Below are 20,288 nucleotides of genomic sequence, written 5' to 3' on the forward strand. Positions count from 1 at the left end.
CTTTGTTTACTTCACTAAGCTGCCTTTCTTGACAATTTCTGATTCCTTTTTAATGACAAGTTTTCTGCAGTATTTTGTATGAGCTTTCCTTCCCCAAAGTATTCTTGTTGTCCTTTTACTTCTCATGCAACTTTCATCAGTTAATAGATTTCTTAGTAGCAGGAATAGTTGCTTCCAAATAAAAACTAAGCAAAGAAACAATAATTAAAAAGAATATATATTTTTTGCTTCAGATTTGTGAATAATATAATGCAAAAATGTTACAGAACTGCTGTAACATGAAAGCTATTTATGTTACCTTATTATTTTGAAATATCTTTTTTCCCAATACAATTGAAACAACTATAGATTAGTTTGTTTCCAAACCATTCTTCTTCACTCTGAGACAAATCTGAAAAGTCTTTAATTAAGAATTTGATCTGAATCCTGTAGCCTCATGTGAAAGTCTGTACCTGTTTGGTATTCTATTTATATGAACTTGTAAACTTGAACTTCAAATACTGATGGCTAAGTGATGTATCAGTGAACTGCCTGGTATTGCAATAGTAATATCATAGAAATTTCTCTGATAAATAATTATATCTGAGGTCTGAGAATATTAAATCAGTTTTGCCTACCCTGGAGTGGCCACATAGCAGTTGTATTTGACAGTCAGACCATCACAGTAGCTAGTAAATATGGTAGCTCCTCGTTTGTATGGTAACCTTATTGATTAACTTAGAGCAAACTAAAAGGTAGCTGTAACACTTTTAAAGGAAAATAAAAATAGAGTCAGCTTATTTGTATCCCTTTCCTGTGGATAAGTTGTTTTTTTTTTTTCACAGGTCTCAGTTGTGTGGCCTTTGGAGACCAGCTGTGCTTTTCTCTCTGTTCATGGGTTTTCTGATGTTCAAAAAGTTTCTTATACTTTGGTAGACCCTTCTGCGCTGACTTCTGGAACAACTTTTTGTGTGTTATTTCTTCTCCATTTTTCCCAGCCTGTGTGGTTGTTTTGCCTTTGTATTAACAGAAAGGAAATTCCCATGAGTTATCTTTATTTTTATTTTTTTCTATTTCAGCACTGTTTGAGTATGCAGGGAGATGAAATGCTGCTGGTCTAATGTACAGGTGTGAATGAAGAAAACAGGTGCAAGGCAATGGGAAAATTGGTACTCAAATCTGAGGGAATTAGTTGTGTAACAAAATAGCAGAATCTTAGTGCAGCTCAGTTTTTTCTTTTAATTTTATTTTTGGGTTGCTTACCTGTAGTTTTGTGCATTAAAATACCTGTGATGTAAGTAGAGTTTTAAAATTCCTTTCTGTTGGCTTTAAGTCTCTTCCTTAGTGATGATGACCCCTACATGCTTTAACTTGACAGCTAATTATATACTTGGAGTTTTGTACATCATCCGCTTAAAATGCTATTCCCTAAATAATACATCACACTTCCCACCCCCCGAACCTCTTTTCATCTAGTTCATGTTTGTGTTTTTCATTAGACATGACTTGTAAATTGTCACTTCTGCTTCTCAGGTCTCGGTATGTTTTCTATTAGCAGAAAGCAATTACACAGGTCCTTTCCTCTACCCTGTGTGTACAAATTGCAGCGTCTTGACCCAGGCCCCACTGGTTCTGCTGTTCTTCAACAGCCCTGACATTCTGGTTGTTGTAGCTATGGGTTACAGCCTTTGCTTGCATCCACATCATCAGAGCAGGTGTGGACCACTGAAAATCTCAGTAGCTTTTCATTCCCACTAAGGATTTTTAATGTGGTAAATGCTGACTAGGTGGGTTGAAAATCTATGTATTTGTCTTGTGCCTTCACTTAAACACCTCAAAGATCTGCCTGGTTATCTGAAAAAAATATGACTTAGTATTGGAGCCTGTGATTCAGTCAAACGCCATCTCAACTCAATAGCACCTGAACAGTAATGGCTGTGATAGTGTTTTAATCAGAGAGAGCTTCCCCATGCATCTGACTTAATTTTTCAGAGAAACGTGTCAAGAAAGTGTGCCTGAGATTACTTGAATTTTACTCTGGGATTAAATGGCCTATCTTAACTCTAGTACAAAGTACTGATGCTTTCTATATTTTATAGCACATTACCACAATAAACATGAACTGTTGGTCCCTGTTGTCAATTTTTAGGTTCAATGTGCTCTTCCAAAACAGTGAGTGTTGACAAGTGAAGAGTATGTGCCAGTAACTTTATAGTGTTCAGTAGTTACACCCCTTGTTTTTTCTATGCCAGGGAATAAAGTGAGGTAGGGAAGAAGAATAAAAGAGAGAACTTCTAGGCTAAGTACAGTGAAGTTTGTACTTGTGGCTAACATGCACCAAAAGCTGTTGTCTTTACTGTGATTTATATTAAAATAAACTTGCTCTCTTCTCCCAGACTCAGTGTAGGCTGAGTTCTTTATAAATTGTTCCAAGCACTTCTTGTCATAATTGGTTAAATTAACCAATTCCAGAAAATATTAGAAAACAGGATAAACACCTGGTAACTTTCACTCACGTTCAGACTTATGTGATGACAGTTAACAACTAATTGTTCTGCAGAGGGAAGAATTGATGAAAGGCTGTTGGATTTTCCTAGAATTTGAGGCCACTAGATTGGTAACTTGATCCTTCCAAAATGCTGTAACTGAAGCAACGTTTGTTACAGTCAGTTTCTTCATTTTGTATCTTACCACTTGACATTTTGGGAATAATTTTGCAGAGGTGATTCCTTGTTGTGTACTACATTACAGTTTCTTGTTTCAAGGAGATAATTTGGTTTTGTTTATAGTAAAATCAGAAATGCAAAGTTGGGATTCTAAGGTGTACTGAAGAAATGTCTTCAGTGGTAAGGGGGAACCAAAATTCATAACTAAGGTGCATTTTTCTCCTTTGCAAATTACTTTGGGCTCAGCTTCACTGATTAAAATTTCAGGCTTGAACTTGTTAAACTTTGATGTGAAGTTGTTGAATTCCAGAATGTGTTGTGCCTCATGGGAGAGTTAGCTGTCTGACCACCATGGCTATATCTTTAAGTAAAAAAGAGGATTTAAAGGTAATTTAGGCAGACCAGGTGCTTTGACCAGTAAGTTTTGTATCTGTAGCTGCTGGCTGTAGCTCAAAGCTATCTTCTTGTTGAGGAGTTGAGTTCTGATGTTTTGTTGATGTCTGGCTAACCAGTCAGGCCTGTCATTCCTGGTCTGTCCAGGCTGCACAAATGAGAACTTGAACCCTCCCCAAAGCACTGAATATTCTAGCTGCTTGTATGCAAGCACAGTGCAGACAGTGGGTGGATCTATGTTTAAATCTCAACTTGTGCTTCACTGAGTACAGCTGTGCTCTTCCTCTTACTCTGTAATAGTGAGGACAGCTTGTGTCGCCCTTCCTTCTATGGGAAGACTCTGCAGTTAGTCTGCTTTTACCAGTTTACCGGATGTTTGTTTGCTGGATGTGGCTCCATGGGCTCAACAGCGTCTTGCCTCTTACTGTGGATTTTGATTCTGCAAGGCACGTGAAATTTTCAGAGGCTGAGAGCAATCTGTTTGGAATGAAAGAGGTTATTGAACAGGACTGAAATCCATAAAAGGCTTCATTTGTGTATTATTCCAGAGCTAATCCTTGTAACTTGGAATAGGTGTTGCCAAAGTATTGTGTCAGTGATCAGATTAGATGAAGTAGACTTTCTTCTGTGTATTGAGTTCAGAAATGCTTCTGAGCCATTTCAGGTCATTTTCAGCTGAGATTTGAGAGTCTATGACACAAATTTTTCTGTTGTGTGTTGTTGGTTTTTTTAAAAACAGCATAGTGGTAAAAAAAAAAGTAGATCTTCATTACCATCCTTACTGCATCATTGACTTAAGCATTAACAAAGAAATAGATTTTTTGCTTGATGTCTGTGCACAGGGCCTAGTCAAGAATTAACCTCGTATTTGTCTTGTGGCAGAAACTTCCTGAGGTCTTTGCAGCATGTGTTTGTAGCTCTTCATCTTGCACCAGTACTGAAATAAAAGTATTGATTTTGAGGGAAGTGGCATTGGAAACTTGACAGTAGGTTTTTCAGTGTCATTAAGGTACCTTGTTTCTAATCTTCCTATAAACCAGTAAAAAGAAATTATTAATAATATGTCTGTTAGTGCACTGTCCTGGTTTGAGCCAGAATGAAGCCAATTTTCCTTTTACTGATTTATTTTTTTTCTTCAGTAAGCTTTCTTTTAACTAGCACCAGAGTGTTCCAACTAAGACTGATAACGGTGGAATGTTTTTGTAACTGCTGGGTCTCCAAGGTCACACCTTTACTCTGCTGGCTCAGACACTATGGGGATATCTATGATCAACCCCATAGGAGGCTGAGTTAGACAGACAACAAAATTGGCCAGAGATACTCCATTCCATATATCTCTGTAAGCTTAGAGGAAGGTCAGAGATCAGAGAAGACAACTTCCTTCTTTCTTCTTCCCTTCATGGCCAGTGTCTGGGGAGGACTCCATCCATCCATCACCATCGACCCCCAGGCTGGAGCTCTCCTGACCCTCATCACTCTGTGCTCTCTCCAGCAGCAGCTCTGGGATTTTTTGGGACTGTTCCCAGCTCAGGAGATGCTGTGGGATTTGCTGGGGGTGGGAGGAGGCAAGAGGCTTTTGCACATATCTGAACACATTTGTATGTAATTGTATATATTTTCTTCTACCATTAGAGTTTAATTAAAGCTGTGTAGTTTAATTTTCAATCCAGCCAAGTCTCTTTTTCTCTCTCTCCTTCCCTACCTGGGTGGGAGGGGGAGGACGTTGTTGAACCGGAGTCAAATGTTGGCATGCACTGATTACTAATGTAACTGTTTCTGTGCAATAGCAGAATAAGTATTATAATCAGTGTCTGAAGTAAACAATGTATCTAAAGAATGAGCCAAATGGTACATCTCACTCTGATCTCTTACTTGAACAAGTAGATGATGTACATCCCCTGTGGAGAATGCTGTTCTGATTAGCTTGTGTTATCCTTTAAAATAAAATACTCAAACAAAAGTGTTTTCATTTTTGTTGTCCTATACTACTGCAGCCTTATGCTTCCCTCTCAGTGATAATGGGATCTCTCAGCATTGTCTGTGCTTAGCTGGTGTCACTCCAACAGAGATTGGGGAAAAAAACCCAACAATCTTCTTTGCCAGACTGTACTAAGTTTTATGAATAGATTAAATCTGAAAAACAATTAGGTGCTATATCTAGAAAAAAATAATGGAATAATGATGGATATAATGTAGCCAGTAGGTTTATCGGAAGGTCAGAGATCAGAGAAGACAACTTCCTTCTTTCTTCTTCCCTTCATGGCCAGTGTCTGGGGAGGACTCCATCCATCCATCACCATCGACCCCCAGGCTGGAGCTCTCCTGACCCTCATCACTCTGTGCTCTCTCCAGCAGCAGCTCTGGGATTTTTTGGGACTGTTCCCAGCTCAGGAGATGCTGTGGGATTTGCTGGGGGTGGGAGGAGGCAAGAGGCTTTTGCACATATCTGAACACATTTGTATGTAATTGTATATATTTTCTTCTACCATTAGAGTTTAATTAAAGCTGTGTAGTTTAATTTTCAATCCAGCCAAGTCTCTTTTTCTCTCTCTCCTTCCCTACCTGGGTGGGAGGGGGAGGACGTTGTTGAACCGGAGTCAAATGTTGGCATGCACTGATTACTAATGTAACTGTTTCTGTGCAATAGCAGAATAAGTATTATAATCAGTGTCTGAAGTAAACAATGTATCTAAAGAATGAGCCAAATGGTACATCTCACTCTGATCTCTTACTTGAACAAGTAGATGATGTACATCCTCTGTGGAGAATGCTGTTCTGATTAGCTTGTGTTATCCTTTAAAATAAAATATTCAAACAAAAGTGTTTTCATTTTTGTTGTCCTATACTACTGCAGCCTTATGCTTCCCTCTCAGTGATAATGGGATCTCAGCATTGTCTGTGCTTAGCTGGTGTCACTCCAACAGAGATTGGGGAAAAAAACCCAACAATCTTCTTTGCCAGACTGTACTAAGTTTTATGAATAGATTAAATCTGAAAAACAATTAGGTGCTATATCTAGAAAAAAATAATGGAATAATGATGGATATAATGTAGCCAGTAGGTTTATCTTGGTGTTTTGTGGGTTAAGATCCGCAAAGTTTGAGGGATTAATGTTTTGTTTTGTTGTAACCAAACTCTGGAGTTTTATATAAGTAACTGTTTTAGCTGGTGCAAACTATATGGATGCAAATTAATTTGTACTGATATTGCTAAATAACAGTATGACCAGAACCTGATGCCAATTTGGTGAGTATGCCATTGGGTTCTATTGCAGCTGCTCTGCATTGTTTTCCTTTGCCTGGAGGCTGGGACCCAAAGAGCAGAGGACAGCCATGAAAGCCCTAATTCCTGTTTTGCATGGGAAATGCCATGGCTGTTTACTTTGTTTTGTTTACCAGTCCTCAGTCAGTGAAACTGAAAACAACAGGAGCTTCTTGTCTCTCACCAACTTCCTTTTCTCATAACAAGGATGAAGAAACTGATAGCATTTTCTTCCCTAGTTTCTGCTGCTGCTTAACAAATTTGTTTACCCATCATTTGGTTGTCTCTTATTTCTCCAGCCCTTCCTATAACCACTTTATAAACATGAGAAGGATGGATATAGGGTTGCATGACATTTAACATAATTTCGTATCTTCAGGAGGGATTTTGGTGATTTTTTCTCTCCCAAATTTAATTTTAGCTTTTAATTAAATGAATGACAGATATTTTAAGTAGCTGATTGCTCAGATCTTTTCGAAGCAACTCTACTTTGCACCATGTAGACATGACTGCTATTCTAAGCAGGAAGGTATCTCAGTTTCCCTTCATGTCTTGCTGTGGACTTACTCAAACTTATCATAGTCACTAAGAGTAGGTTTAATGTCATGGGAGCTTCTTGGTGCCATTCACACTTTTCAAAGGATTTGCTTAGAGGATCCTGTTTGTACTTACGGTTTTATTGCAGTTAACATGTTGATCTGCTGAAAAATGAATAGCGCAGTTGCTGAAGAAAACTGTTCAGCTATGGTAAACTGAGCTCTAGCATGTAACCCAGTATTTTGTGTGAAAACACTTTTAGTATATTAAGTTGATAATTAAAGCTTAATACAGAAGGGCCTTGCAGCTCCTCTGTACGGGTACTGTGATTTTTCATGGTTCTTTCAGTGTATCGCTGTGGTGAGTGGAGTGACACCTTAGATTCACACTCTGTGGTGTGATCACAACAGCCTGTCCAGGAGCCTATAGCAACTAGTGCAACATGAATCTGGTGGAAAAAAGCAAGAAATCCTCTTTCATCCTGCCAGAGCTTTTACATTATTCAAGATTTTAATTTCCTGTTGTGTACCGAGGTGGAACTGAGCTTAAAACATCAAAATAAATCCTGAGATTTCCTCTTGCGGAGGCTGTGCCCAGATAGGCAGAGAATTCACTCTGCCTGTGGGAGACTCAAGCTGACGTGTGGACAGAGGCTGAAGACTGGTTTTCTCACACTTCTGAGGAAGAACTAATCCCTGGGTGCCTCGTGATGTGTCTTCCAGGAGAAGACAGCAAAATAAAAGATTGGAAGTGTGTGTGCAGCTGGTCAGTACAAGCTGGTGCTATCAGTAGCTGCTCATCTGTTGCTTGTTTGCAAACGCTTCCTTTTCCGTATCGTGCAAGGTGCAATGAGGTTTCAGCAGCGTGTTTAACTGAGCAAGAATGTAGTGTCAGCCATTAGGTAATAGCTTGTGGTCACTGGGCAGGTCCAGGGGTGTTTCTTCTTCCCCATGAAGCTGGTAAAGTTGTTATCCTGCCACTTTAGGTCAGTGCTGGTGTTTTTCTGAGCTGACTTGAAGCTTTTTAGTTTTCCTAACTGGCAGAATAACATCTAATACAAAAACAAAACCCCTTTTCTTCCTGTCTTAATCTGTTAAATTGACTGTGTAATTAAATGATGAGTTGGACTGTGTGTATATCAGAGTATTCAAAGATTTTCTGTGTAGAGAAACAAACCTTTTTATGTTAGCCAGTAAAATGATGAAAAGATAGATTAAATTTGTGTACCTAGAGAACTTCTGTAACTTCTCTACCCATAGAGGAAGAATGAAACAGGTACCTGAAAAATAAGAGCCTCTTTCAAAAACTTCTTCCACAGAATGCATGGGTGTTGTTCTGGTGATGCTTTAAACTGGAAATAGACTTCACATCATTAATGCTGAACTCTATAATTATGGTTTGCTCCATTAATTTTGACTAATGCTGAGATAAAAATGATTAATCGGGAAGCTTAACATAATTAGTGCAGTGTGGCATCTGACTATTTACATTTAAGTCTGTTGATGTGGGAAGCATAACTCTTCTTATGAAATGTTCTGGCTTGTGTTAGCATCTAAAATATTAGAACATTCTACTGTTTAAATTGATGCTGCAAATCTTAATACTATGAAACATTCACGGTCTACTACTAATGAAGATGTACAACACAGGATATCTGAAATTATGTCCAAAAAAAAGTTCTTTTATGTAGCTGGGAAGAATGATTTTTATGTTTCACCCTGATGTATGGCATTGGGAAAACGAAGGGGATATTTATTGCCGAGAACTGTTATGTTCAGTCTTGCTGAAAGATTGTTTTGCTTGTATGTTTCGTAGCCTGTCACTGTTAAAGGAAGTATGAGTGGTGTTAGTGTGCAGAAGGGCAATTTCAGTTTTCTAAAGCCTTTGGGGACTGCAAATATAGTATACTTTAAAGTACAAGGGATCAAAAAAATGGCATTTTGAGCTGAATTTACTTATGAAGTTGTAACCACTATTTGAAAAGGCACTAGTGTGGGAAGGATTACTTGATTTACATTAGTTTGAGGGTAAAATTCCTGGAATATTCCTGCTTTTTATTTGCCAATAGTGCTTCAGTGGTCAAGTGTCTGATCCTTACCACATAATACAGCAGCTGATTTACAGCATATTTTATTAGACATTAATTATAAAGGCAAGGACTAGTACTGGGAAAGGTCATGGATTTCAAGGGGAGTGTGGGAGTAATACTCATGGGCTGTAGATGAAAACAGATTCCATGTTACAGCAAGATCAGATCTAGGCAAAGCCGGAGTTCCAGGAAATTTAATCTTTGGTAGAAGACTGTAAAATGATTTCCATATAGTAGGAAACCTCCTGTCTTTTTCCTTGAAGACTGTGTCTTCGTTGTTTCTTTGCTGCTGGGTTATGAGGTGCTGCAGTAACAAGGCTTTCTCTTATCTTGCTGAACAGTGAAAATGTAAATCTGTTCTGATAACCACTTGAGCAGCTGCTGAAGTCAGCATAGTGTTTACATCTCCTTAAAGATGAAATGTATAGGTGAAAAACCACTTCGTGATGGTCATAATGCTGCCCTTTCATAGCAGCGAGGAAAGAGAAAAATAGTAATAAACTAGTGAAAAGGCCAGATGCCTCCTACACCCTTGGGAAGGAGAACAAAGGGTGACTTAAGCTCAGACATCAGACATGAGCTAGTTGTTGCACAAGTCAGACCAGTCTTAATGTATTGGCAAGCCCCAAATTATACACAGCCCAAGCCTTTACGTTTTGGTCTGTTAAGAGCTGTCATAGATGTTTTGGATTGTGTTGACAGAGTCTTGAGCAGGGAGGGTTGGTTGTATGTTGTGGTTTTTATTTCTCATTTTCTCACAGTAAAGTAGTATTGTTCAAAATTGGGCTTACTCTTTTCAGTGTAGCTTGTCACAAATTAGCAATTATGGTTTCTTCTGGCTTGGCAACTGATTTTGTTAACCTTCAGCAAATTAATTATCTTTTGGCTCATGACTGCACACACAACACTTTGTAAAATGGAATTACAGTAGAACCCTGCCAGTTCTTGTCGCTCCTCTTGGTAACCCTTGTGGTAACATTCATAAGGCTCAATAGTGAGGTGATGACATGAGCATTCACACTGCAGCTTCCAACAGGGTTAGTAGCAGGTGTGGCTGATGGACATGATTTAATTTTAAGGCGTACTTATTTATATGAAACGCACATAAAAACCAGTTGCCAGTTAAGACTAAGTGAATGCCCAAGTTGTGTTTTACTAGACTGTATTATTTTGCTGTTTTAATGCTGGTTTATTCTGAGTTTTGTTCTTTTAGTGTTCTATTAAAGTAATATGTATAAGGAAGGCTGTCTTCATAAAAATAAAGTTATAGGCATATTGCAATAATTGATTACTATCAGTAGTGTTCCTGTAAGACCTTTAGTGAATTGCAGCTTAAAAGCAAGATAGTAAGAGTAGTTGATTTAAATTCTTTGCAATATATATTAGACTCCAAAATTCTAATTTCATGTTTGACACAGACTTCCTCTGTGGCATATTGCTTAGCCAGGCTGCCTTGGTTTTCCTGCTCTTGTTTTTAACCCATTGGGAATTTTTTTAACATTGCTTTGAGATAGGTTTTAATAGAAGTTAATTCTACTAATTTCCAAAATGACCATTTTCCATTGGTGACTGTGCAGCATCTCGTAGGAGAAACTGTAGAACTGCAAGTATTCTGCTGTCTTGAAACTTGGTTTTTCATTAAGATGAGGTTCCAATTGTGTTTCTTTAGAGAAGTTAAATCCACTCTTTCATATCTTCCACCTCCTAATACTAGTCCTTGGGCAGTAACATTACAATAGATTCTAGTCTGAAGAAAGGCTGATTATCTTTCTTCAAGGAAAGGAGAAGTGCTTGTATTTTGCTGCTGGAGTGGGTTTTTTTTTGGCAGAGCACAGCTGAATATATTGATTTTACAAGTAGTTTCACACTGTAGTGTTTTTTTGTTGTTGTGTTGGTTTTTTTTTTCTCCTGAGTAGAGAAAAATTTAACTTAACCCAAATCTTCCATTTTCTCTGTGTATGTCTATACTTGACAACACTGACAAAAATAGACATCCTAAACTTGAAAACCAGTTAAAGCTATAAGAAAAATATCCATCTAATATATCTCTGAACTTAATGCTGTCTGAGCATAGTGTGTGGCAGAAGAGTATGGCTGGTGTTAAAAAGCAGCTTTTTTTTCATAGAATTGTTTTTGTAGGAAAAGACCCTTAAGCTCAAGTCCAACTATGAACCCAGCCCTGCCAAGTCCTCCACTAAACCACGGTCCCTAAGCACCACATCAGGTGGTTCAGTTATCTGCTGAGACAGTTAACCTGAAACGAGCACTAGTGTTCATTGTGTGCCAGCTCTTTTTGTCTTCCCCACAGATATACTCTCAGGTAAGGAAACAGAAAGTAGTTGGTTTTACAAAACCAGTTCAGAGATTCTATCATGGCAAAAATGGAAGGTGATTTTTGGGCAGCAAGAAGATTACTACTGTGTGTATAAAAACGTCAGCAGCAAGAAAATTCCCTCAGAAGTGGCAGCTTATCTAGTGGTGGATATCACACTAGTTTAGTCTAAGTTCATACTGAAAACTATAGACTAAACTATTAACACCTGGATTTGGGTAGGATCCAGTGGTAAAGACAAAGGAGCTGCTGCTCATTTCCAGAGTCAGTCCTGTGTCAGGCGATATGGGGAGGAAGATTAAAACAATTGAAGGAACCTTTTTTTTTTTTTTAGTCCCTGTGGAAAAAAGACTAGTCCAATGCACTTAACGAAATCTGCTGTTCTGGCATTTTACCACTTTTCAGGGTGCAAGGAAACCAGAGAATTGTTGACATTGGAAGGGACCTTTGCAGATCATCTGATTCGACCCGTCTGCTCAAGCAGAGCCACACAGAGCTGATTGTCCAAGCCCATGTCCAGATGGCTTTTGAATATATCCAAGGATGGATACTCCACAACCTCCCTGGATAACCTGTGCTGTTGCTCAGTCTCCCTCACAAAAAATGTTTCCTGATATTTAGAGGGAATTTCCTGTGTTTCAGTTTGTGCCTATAGCCTCTGTTCCTGTCACTGGGCACTACTGAAAACAGCCTGGCTCTGGTGACTTGGTGCCTTCTCTTCAGGTACTTATGTCCATTGGTAAGATCCTCCTGAGCCTTCTCTTCTCCAAGCTGAACAATCCCACTGATCATCTTTCTGTTGGCTTCAAAAAGAGCTGGAAGCTTAACCAAGATCTCCAAGCTAGGTCTGGCAGGATGTGTGCTCTGACTTGCTCAGCTCAAGAAATGGAATTGGCTGGCCTCTGGCTGCAAGCATCCCATAGCAGCAGACATTTTGCTTGAGAGAGCAGGTGTAAGGACTAAAATCTATGCAGGAGAATGGCTTGATGTGTGTGTCCTTGAATATTTGATATGGAGATTTGTTTTTCAGCTTTTGACAATGCTGAATGTATACCAGATTTCAAAATACAGATGGATTCTACCAATATTAAATCTGGAATTTTTATGCTTTCATCAGTGAAAATATTCTTGTCAATTCCTTGACATCCCAAGTGTTTCAGGTCCCCAGGATACCCTGAAGAATAAGGAAGTTTAAAATGAAAAGTATATCATGTAAGCAGGGAATGCCAAACAGGAATCTAAACTGTATTTTTAGGGTTACTTAATTTCATGGTTTCTTAAGTAATAAGCCAGAAATAGGGTTCTTCAAGCTGCATTTCTAGTAAGTCCCTTAAGTATCATGTTTTTCATGCAACACTTGGTAAATACCAGTAAGAATTCTTACCCAAGAGCATAACAGTGATGTGTTACAGGAGCCGTGTTCTCTGAGGCTGTTTGTTCAAATCCTCTTGTTTATTATTAGCTGGAATGCAGGGCTGTGGGCTGGGGTGGAGAACACTAGCATGGTGCCTGCATGACACTTTTCACTAACAAATGGCATCTTTGTTTGGGTATCTGCAGCTCGTGTAACTGTCCAGAGGCTATGTCTTGAAAAAGGAGCACATGTCTAGTGGCTTGGTTATGTGAAACAAATGCTGCAAGTGGAGGAGACCTTACCCCTGTTCATTTTTGATAAACTGATTTTAGAATATGGTCTAGAAACAAACAGATTTACTTCATGAAGACTAAACCAGAGCTTTCCAAGGATTGGGTAGAAAATCACGATCTAAAGACGGGTAAAATGGCATTTTATTTTCTGTACTGGTCTTTAATTGTTTATGTCACGTGCTGTGTTACTTCTCTCTCATTTTGGATTAGTGATAACTCTTGAATTTTAAACATTTAATACTATTACAGTAGATAATAATGTTTAATGGTGGAAGAAATGTCGCTCAGCTTCTGGAAATGCTTCCTGAGGAAGTATTGCTATGCAAAAGGGATTGCTTTTCTGAATGTAACTATTTCACTTCTATGTTAAAAGTTCTCGCTTCATGAGGAGAAAAATAAAATACAATACGTGATGCTTAATCTTTTATGTTCAGAGCAGGTTTAGTATCTATATACAGGTATTTACCAAGATTTTTCCTTTTAAACATTGGCAACCCATAAAAAATATTAAGGATATTGTCATGGCTTTTATTTCAATGTTTGTGGGAACGAACTGGAAGGAAAATAAACAGCCTGGGTTTTAAAGGGACTTTCTGATATGCCCAGAGACTTATGAAATGTTTCATTTATCACTCTGATATGTGTTTTGTTGAATGTGTAGATGTGTAGCAGCTGGTGGTAGTGCCTGCAGACAGGAATTTGTGCCAGTGCAGCTCTTTGTGCAGTGGAATGTGTAGTGTGCAAACAAGCAAGAATTTGAGTGAAGTGATGGAAAACAAATTAACATGTTTCAAGTCTTTGGAGGTTTTTAGACTGAGTACATGGGTCTTTTTGGCTTATGGGATAAGATTACTCAGTGTGTTATTAGTATACTGACCAACTTGGAAAGAGGCATTATTTACATTTATGACACATGTGAGAGGCAATTCATTATGCTGCTGGTAATGCATAACGCTGTCATGTACCTTGTATCTACACACTTTTGTGATCCATGTGAAGAGCACGTTGAGGCTCTTGGTGGTCCTCATTTTGTGCTGCTTTGATGAGAAAGCTAGTGCTAGGTATTCTATCTAACTAGGCTTTTTTTTTTTTTTTGGATGGTTTCAAGGAGAAGTCTCACTAGTGAGTTAGAGTCACCCCAAAGATCTCTCCCATAGGTATGACTACTTTTGCACAGGCCAGAGTTGCAGGCTCAGTGGATTGCAGATGAAAATCACCTTTTAAAATCCTGTGGCTTACTGTTTTGCAGTTCTGCAGCTGAGCAGAATTAGAAACCAGGCAGGATTAGGCAAACAGAGTTCAAAATACAAGTACTTAGTAAACTGAAAAGAGCAGAAGCTTTTCTTGTGGGAAATACCAGGATTTAACTGTCTTTTGACAGTTTCTCACTCAGCAGCAGCTCAGTTTGGTCAGGCCTTGCAATGAAAACCAGGTGTAACTATGGGCTGTTTGTGCTACAGTCACCCCTGACTAGGAGCAGCCGAGCTGCTGCCAGGCTGTCACAGGCTGTTCAGCTGCTCCTTGGCCACTGGAAATACAAGGAATAGTGCTGCTGCCTGTTCCCACTCGTTTTGTTTGAAGAGCCAGTCACTGCTGGGGCTGAAAGAGGAATCCTCAATGTTTAGCTTGCTATTTTAAATTAATACAAAAATATATTATTAGCGATTTTATTTATTCCTTTTCTTTGCCTTCCCACCCACACCCTTAAAAAACCTGTACTTTAGGTGAGTGATGGGGGATCTTGGATCATGTTCTCTGGTGTCTGTGGATGCCTACATGTACAGCTACTGTTTCTCCCTGTGAAATAGAAGGGAGAAGATAGCATGAAGGAAAGATCAAGGAAGGATTATTTCTTTTTCAGATTGCATGAAATCTGTCGAACAGTAGTTCTGTATCAGTACTTGGTTTCTTGCAAAAATATCTATCCTTGAGAATTTTTTTTAATAGCAGGAATTTAATTTTTACATCTATCTGTAGGACACATCCTTATCTTCTCTTTAATAGTGTTGATCTTTACTTAGATATGTTGTTTTGCTGTTAAATATGTCACATATGGTAGTTGGTCCATACCAGTTAGTCCTGCGGTTATTGTAGAGCAGAACATTATGTATTTTTTCTTTGCATTATGTCTATTAATATCAGCAGTTCCTCCACACTTCAATTTATTGCACTTGTTTTTTTTCCTTAGGACTGGAAGAATCTGGAATTCTGGAGAAGTAAACTGTTCTCCCCAATATTCCTTGCAAGCTGCAAGGCAGTTAGAATTGCAGCTACTTAAGTAGGAACTGGGAGTTTCCAGTTAGTTTATAAGAAACCTGTTTATTGTAAGTTTTAGGAATTTATTTTAATTTAGCATGATGTTTTTCAATTTTTGGATCAATTGTCTGAACTGGACAGGGGTTTGAAATGAAAACCAGAAAACTTCAGCTTTAAAAATGTTGTGTTTTAATTTTAAGTGTGATGATTATGATGCACACAGAGACCACCTAATAGTGGGCAACACCTGGAATTGTTCTGTAAATTTGTCAGTACTAAGTAATGCTGGCATCTCCAGATCATGTATTTCTTCTCTGAGAATAAGCACTGGAGACTAATTAGGGTTGTGTGGTTCTGTAGGACTAGTTTAATTTTTTGCCTGTGCTACTCACATTTCTTATATGCCATCACCTCTTTCTGTTCTGAAGAAAGTATCTTTTTGGATTCTTTGATAATTGGTGGGCTAAAGAGAGAGTCTTATTATGGTGACAAAGGAAGAAAGCTTGTACTGATGCTACACAATGCTTTCCTCTTGCTTTGCAGGGCTGATGGCAGTCCACAGGAATCTAATTTATCAGGTCTGACTCTTTAGCACTTTAAAATCAGTGAGTTGCAAAATGAGGCCAATTCTAGTACCATCCTTAAGTATACTTTTGAAAGTTTAAATTCAGCAGTTTACTAATCACCTCAGCAGCACAGACAAATAAGATAATGTCTTCCAAGGGTAGCAGAAATGCAGTAATCTGATTGTTGAGTCAGTCCTTTTTCATGCCATCACAGACTGGGATTTTCTGTTTGATTTTCTGTAAAGATAGTTCAGTTCTGTGCTTGCTGCTTTTCAAAACTTACACATTTGTAACATTTGTAAATACAGAAAGCAGGTCAGATTGACAGTGTTAAGGGACAAAAACTGTGATGGGGGCTGTTATATGTATCACGCCAACTGTTCAGAAAATTTTCTTCCTGGTCTTTCTTTTCATGGTTTACATTTTTCAAAAGCTACATGTGTGACAGTGTTGATTGGCAGGGTTTTAATCAAGCTTATTGTACCTTGTAAGCCTGACCAATTTCTGGGGGGACGTATATGCACTGTGTACCATCATTGGCAGATTTTATCACCAGTGATTATACTTTTCTTTTTAGTTAATTGATAATATATTTTCATAAGTTTTTAGTAAAAATCAGTTTTCTGTACTACTTAATTGACTGTGTATTAATGTCAACAGCATCTGAGATTGCATGGTTTCCAGTATCACACGGTGTTCATAATATGTAATGCTAACTTTTAATTAGAAAATTTAATAATACTTTTTTTTTTGCATCATAAACTGCTTTTAGTGAGATAAAACTTACTGGATAAACCTGAAAAGACTTTTGAATACTGGTTACTTGTCTTCCATTTCATAGTGATGTAGTTATATATTTTTGTGCCTAGAAAGATAGTTCATGAAGATTTTTTTCTTGTTCCTGTATTTAGCTTTTACTTTATCAAGAATCATAGTGTTTCTTGAAGATATTTAAATCCTCCTATAAGAAAAATCTTATTTTATGCTTATGTCCCAAAACATGACCTCTTGTCCCTGTCTCAAGCTGTTTTCTGGGTTTTCAGTATGGATGGATTAATGCGACATTAAACTATCTTAGTGCAGCTAGAAGGTTAAGATGATTCTGGCAGAAAGTGAAGGGGATTATTTTACAGTCAATGAATATGGTAATTTCCACACTAAATGTAATTGAATTGTTATGAGGCATAGAACATACCAAATTTGGTTTCATATTTTACTTATGCAGAGGAAAGGAAGACAAGCCATGGTCACTTCTTCAGCGTAAATCAGGACTCAGTTTCTGGTGCAAATACAGTTTTGAATTCCTGTAAGCAAGGGCTTAAACTTCATTTCAACTTCTGCTGCTGTGCTGATTTGAGCTGCTTATTCTATCTGTGTTGTTGAAGAGCATGTCCTTTTGACATTCAAGTAGCAATCTATTTTTTAAATTCTGTTAATAAAAAAATATTAACTAGTTACTCCTTGAATGTATTAACCACCATGTATTAAAATATTGACTACTTACTATTTAGCCACAGTCTTTCTCAAATCAAATCTAATCTTTCTTTTATTGTGAAAAAGTGATAGGATTTTTCCCTATTTCTTGAAGCCCAGCAGCAGCCCTACTTGAAACAAATAAGTTTTTCTCCCACATCTGTCCATTGGAGAAGTGAAGATTAGAATTGCTCAGCCCTTGAATTTTCTGAAGGAATGTCAACTTTCTAAGTAAACATAAAGTTTACTTTTAAAAAACCTATAATTTGCCTTCTATAAAGACTTATTGTAAGGACAGAGACCTTTGTGTCTTACAAACAAAAACGCAATTTAATTTTGATTGTGGTTCCTTTAGCTTCTCACTTGGAAAGTAATGCCAAGCTTCATCTACTACTTTATGTCAGTGTAGATTTGGTAGCTTTAGTGGACATTGTCAGTTTAGTAGGCATAGTGTGTCAACTAGCAAAGGATTAAGAAATGGATTGTTATAATTGTGTTTGGAATATACAGCGCATGAATGTGCTTGGAGTAGTGTGGAGATCAGTCTGTGCCCTGGTGTGGTGACAGTGCTGGGGAGGGGTGCTAGAAGGGCATGGCTGTTGATGTGGAAGAGTTGTGTATTGGTTAGTGTTCACCTAGGTAGCTGGGTAACAGGGTCCTGCAGTCACTATAAAACTGCAACAGAGAAAAACAACCCCGAGACCGAATTACTTTGTGTCTTTCCGTCGGCTTTAAGCTTAGGAATAAAGGTAGATCCAGCACCTGGAGAAGCAGGAGGAACACTGCACTGTTTGGGCAACACCACAGGCTGAGCAACAAGAAATAAATCTCCTTGCTGCTCGCCTGACAGGGAAGGAATTATTTATCAGTGTTGTGGCACAGAGATGCACAACTTCCAAATACAGCAGATACAATTATCAACCGTTTGTTTCTTTCCTTCCCTCTCCCCCCAAATAATTGTGTAAATAGATGCCTAGTGGTTCTCTGGAGCACACGGGGAAAAAATGACAAAGCTTTGTAATAAATTGGGACAATATGAATGGTGACAAGCAGAAAGGGGCAAAATGAGGAGAACGGGAGTGTAGCTTCATAAATAAAATCTTTAAAGCAGCAGTCAGACTTTTCATTAGGGAAGTTTGGGACAAGCATCACTGTTGTCTGAACACTGGTGCTTGTGTCCATGATGGGACACACTGAGGTGCTCTCTGCATTCCCCTAAAGAAACTTTAAATGAAAACATGCAGAGACCATGCTAAATCTCTAGCAGATGGCTTGGAAAGCCACCTTGGCACAAATTCTTGTCTAAATATCTTGAGAAATAAGTAGGTACATTTTATTGAAGAAGTACTACGTTTAAACACAGAAATGCATTAACAATGTTATGTGATAGAAAACTGTAATATATAATCTGTTTTTCTATTTCATGGCCCAGATGGTTGGTTTGTACAATTCCTGAAGTTCATTTTGTTGCTGTGTACCAAATAGTGAAGAAAACCCACATGTCTGGAGTTATTTTTATAAGTGTGTGCTTGAAAACTATTTCAAACCTTTTTAAAGCTTGGCTTTATCTAGAATAATTGCTATTTAATAATGAAACAAACCAACTCTTGGATCTGTCACAAACTTAGGATTTATAAAAACTAATTTCCCTAATTTGTTCTAAACCATAATCACATTTGGGTTATTGAAGTGTGTTATGTTATTGAATATGAAAAGAAGCATCTTTCTTACTTTTCATGGTGCCCTTTTTACATTCCTGTCCATGTTCTAGAGGTGGTTTCTGCTAAGGGAACAATGCCAGGGAACCTAATTCTGTTACACAGTCTGCTAAACCTTCTCTTGATCAAACCAGGTTTATTGGAACTTTAGTTCAGATACCACTGCTGTAGTAAACATCTGCAGCAGGATGATGTACAATGTTTACCCACACATCTTTTTCTTCTTGCTTGTGAACCTTCCTGTTGTCATATCCTTATGCTTATTCCAACTCTGGGTTGCCCAAGTTGCAGTTCTGATACTATAATGAAGTCTTTCTCTGTTCTCGGAGAAATAAGTCTTAGGCAATTTGTCAGATGACGTTGTGCAGTGTTTCTTCAGCATTCATCAGTATTCTAATCCCTCTCTACAAATCCTGTAAATAGTTCACACTTTTGTTTTAAACCAGTACTGTATGTTCTGGCTTTTTCTGACTATGTGAATGTGGAATTGGGAACTAGTAACTTCTACTGCTTTCTTCAGTCTTTCAGTTGGTGGGCTGTGGCATACTATTTTTTTAACTTTATTGAATGTCTGCTTTGGAGAAAAATCAAGAACGTCATACCCTCAGCAGTTAGGATACCATCCAATAATTGTATTTTAATCTGAGCAGTATTCAAGACATGCACCAAGGTCATACTTTGCTGTGATATAATTGTTTTGGCGTTTCCGCATCTAAGTGCTCTCTCTGAAGCTGAAGTTTGTATTCCAAGTATTAGCTGCAGTTCTTTGCTCACAAGGGAGACAATGTGAACAGCATTATTTTAATTCTCCACAGGTGCAGATGCTGAGCAGGATGCTGCTATCAAACTTGCCCAAGAACGAGCAGAAATAGTTGCCAAGTATGACAGGGTAAGTCAACTTGATAATAATGTTTATATATATTTCATAATTAATCTTAGTAGTATATGTTTAAAAAATGAATCAAGATTCCCACTAGCTTTTGTCTCAAATACTCTCTGTAGTATTAATCTTCTGGTTTCATGATACACTGGCCTTTGGGTCAAATAAATTCTCTCTCCACAGGGGATATTGTGGATAATGACTCAACTTATTTTACAGGTGCACAGCAAGTTCCTTTGGGGGTATTTTAAGGCAGTGTAATGTATTAGAAGTAATGAAACTGGGATGTTTGAGGATGCTCAGTGTATCTATGAGATCAGAAGGACTCTTATTTTACTTTTTATTATATTTTGGTTATGGTAATAGAAACATTTAAATCATCAGAGACTTAAAAGATGAGTGAAGAACAGTTTTTCAGAGTGTATGGTACTTGTCCCTGGGTACCTGGCACTGGTGGGGTCATACCTTGAATGCTCTGTTCAGTGTTGAGC

The 20,288-nt window shown here is 38.0% G+C and overlaps 1 protein-coding gene across 1 annotated transcript in view; it reads left to right on the plus strand.

Moving 5' to 3' along the window:
- USP6NL (USP6 N-terminal like) overlaps positions 1-20,288 on the plus strand; it is a 122,438-nt gene that overhangs the window by 36,146 nt on the left and 66,004 nt on the right. The window contains exon 2 of the mRNA XM_010001270.1: positions 19,733-19,806. Within this exon, the coding sequence (XP_009999572.1) occupies positions 19,733-19,806 (74 nt within the window). The remainder of the gene's footprint in view (positions 1-19,732; positions 19,807-20,288) is intronic.

This window comes from Chaetura pelagica, unplaced genomic scaffold, assembly GCF_000747805.2.
Source record: "Chaetura pelagica isolate M959 unplaced genomic scaffold, ChaPel_1.0 scaffold66, whole genome shotgun sequence".
Classification (NCBI taxonomy): Eukaryota; Metazoa; Chordata; class Aves; order Apodiformes; family Apodidae; genus Chaetura; species Chaetura pelagica.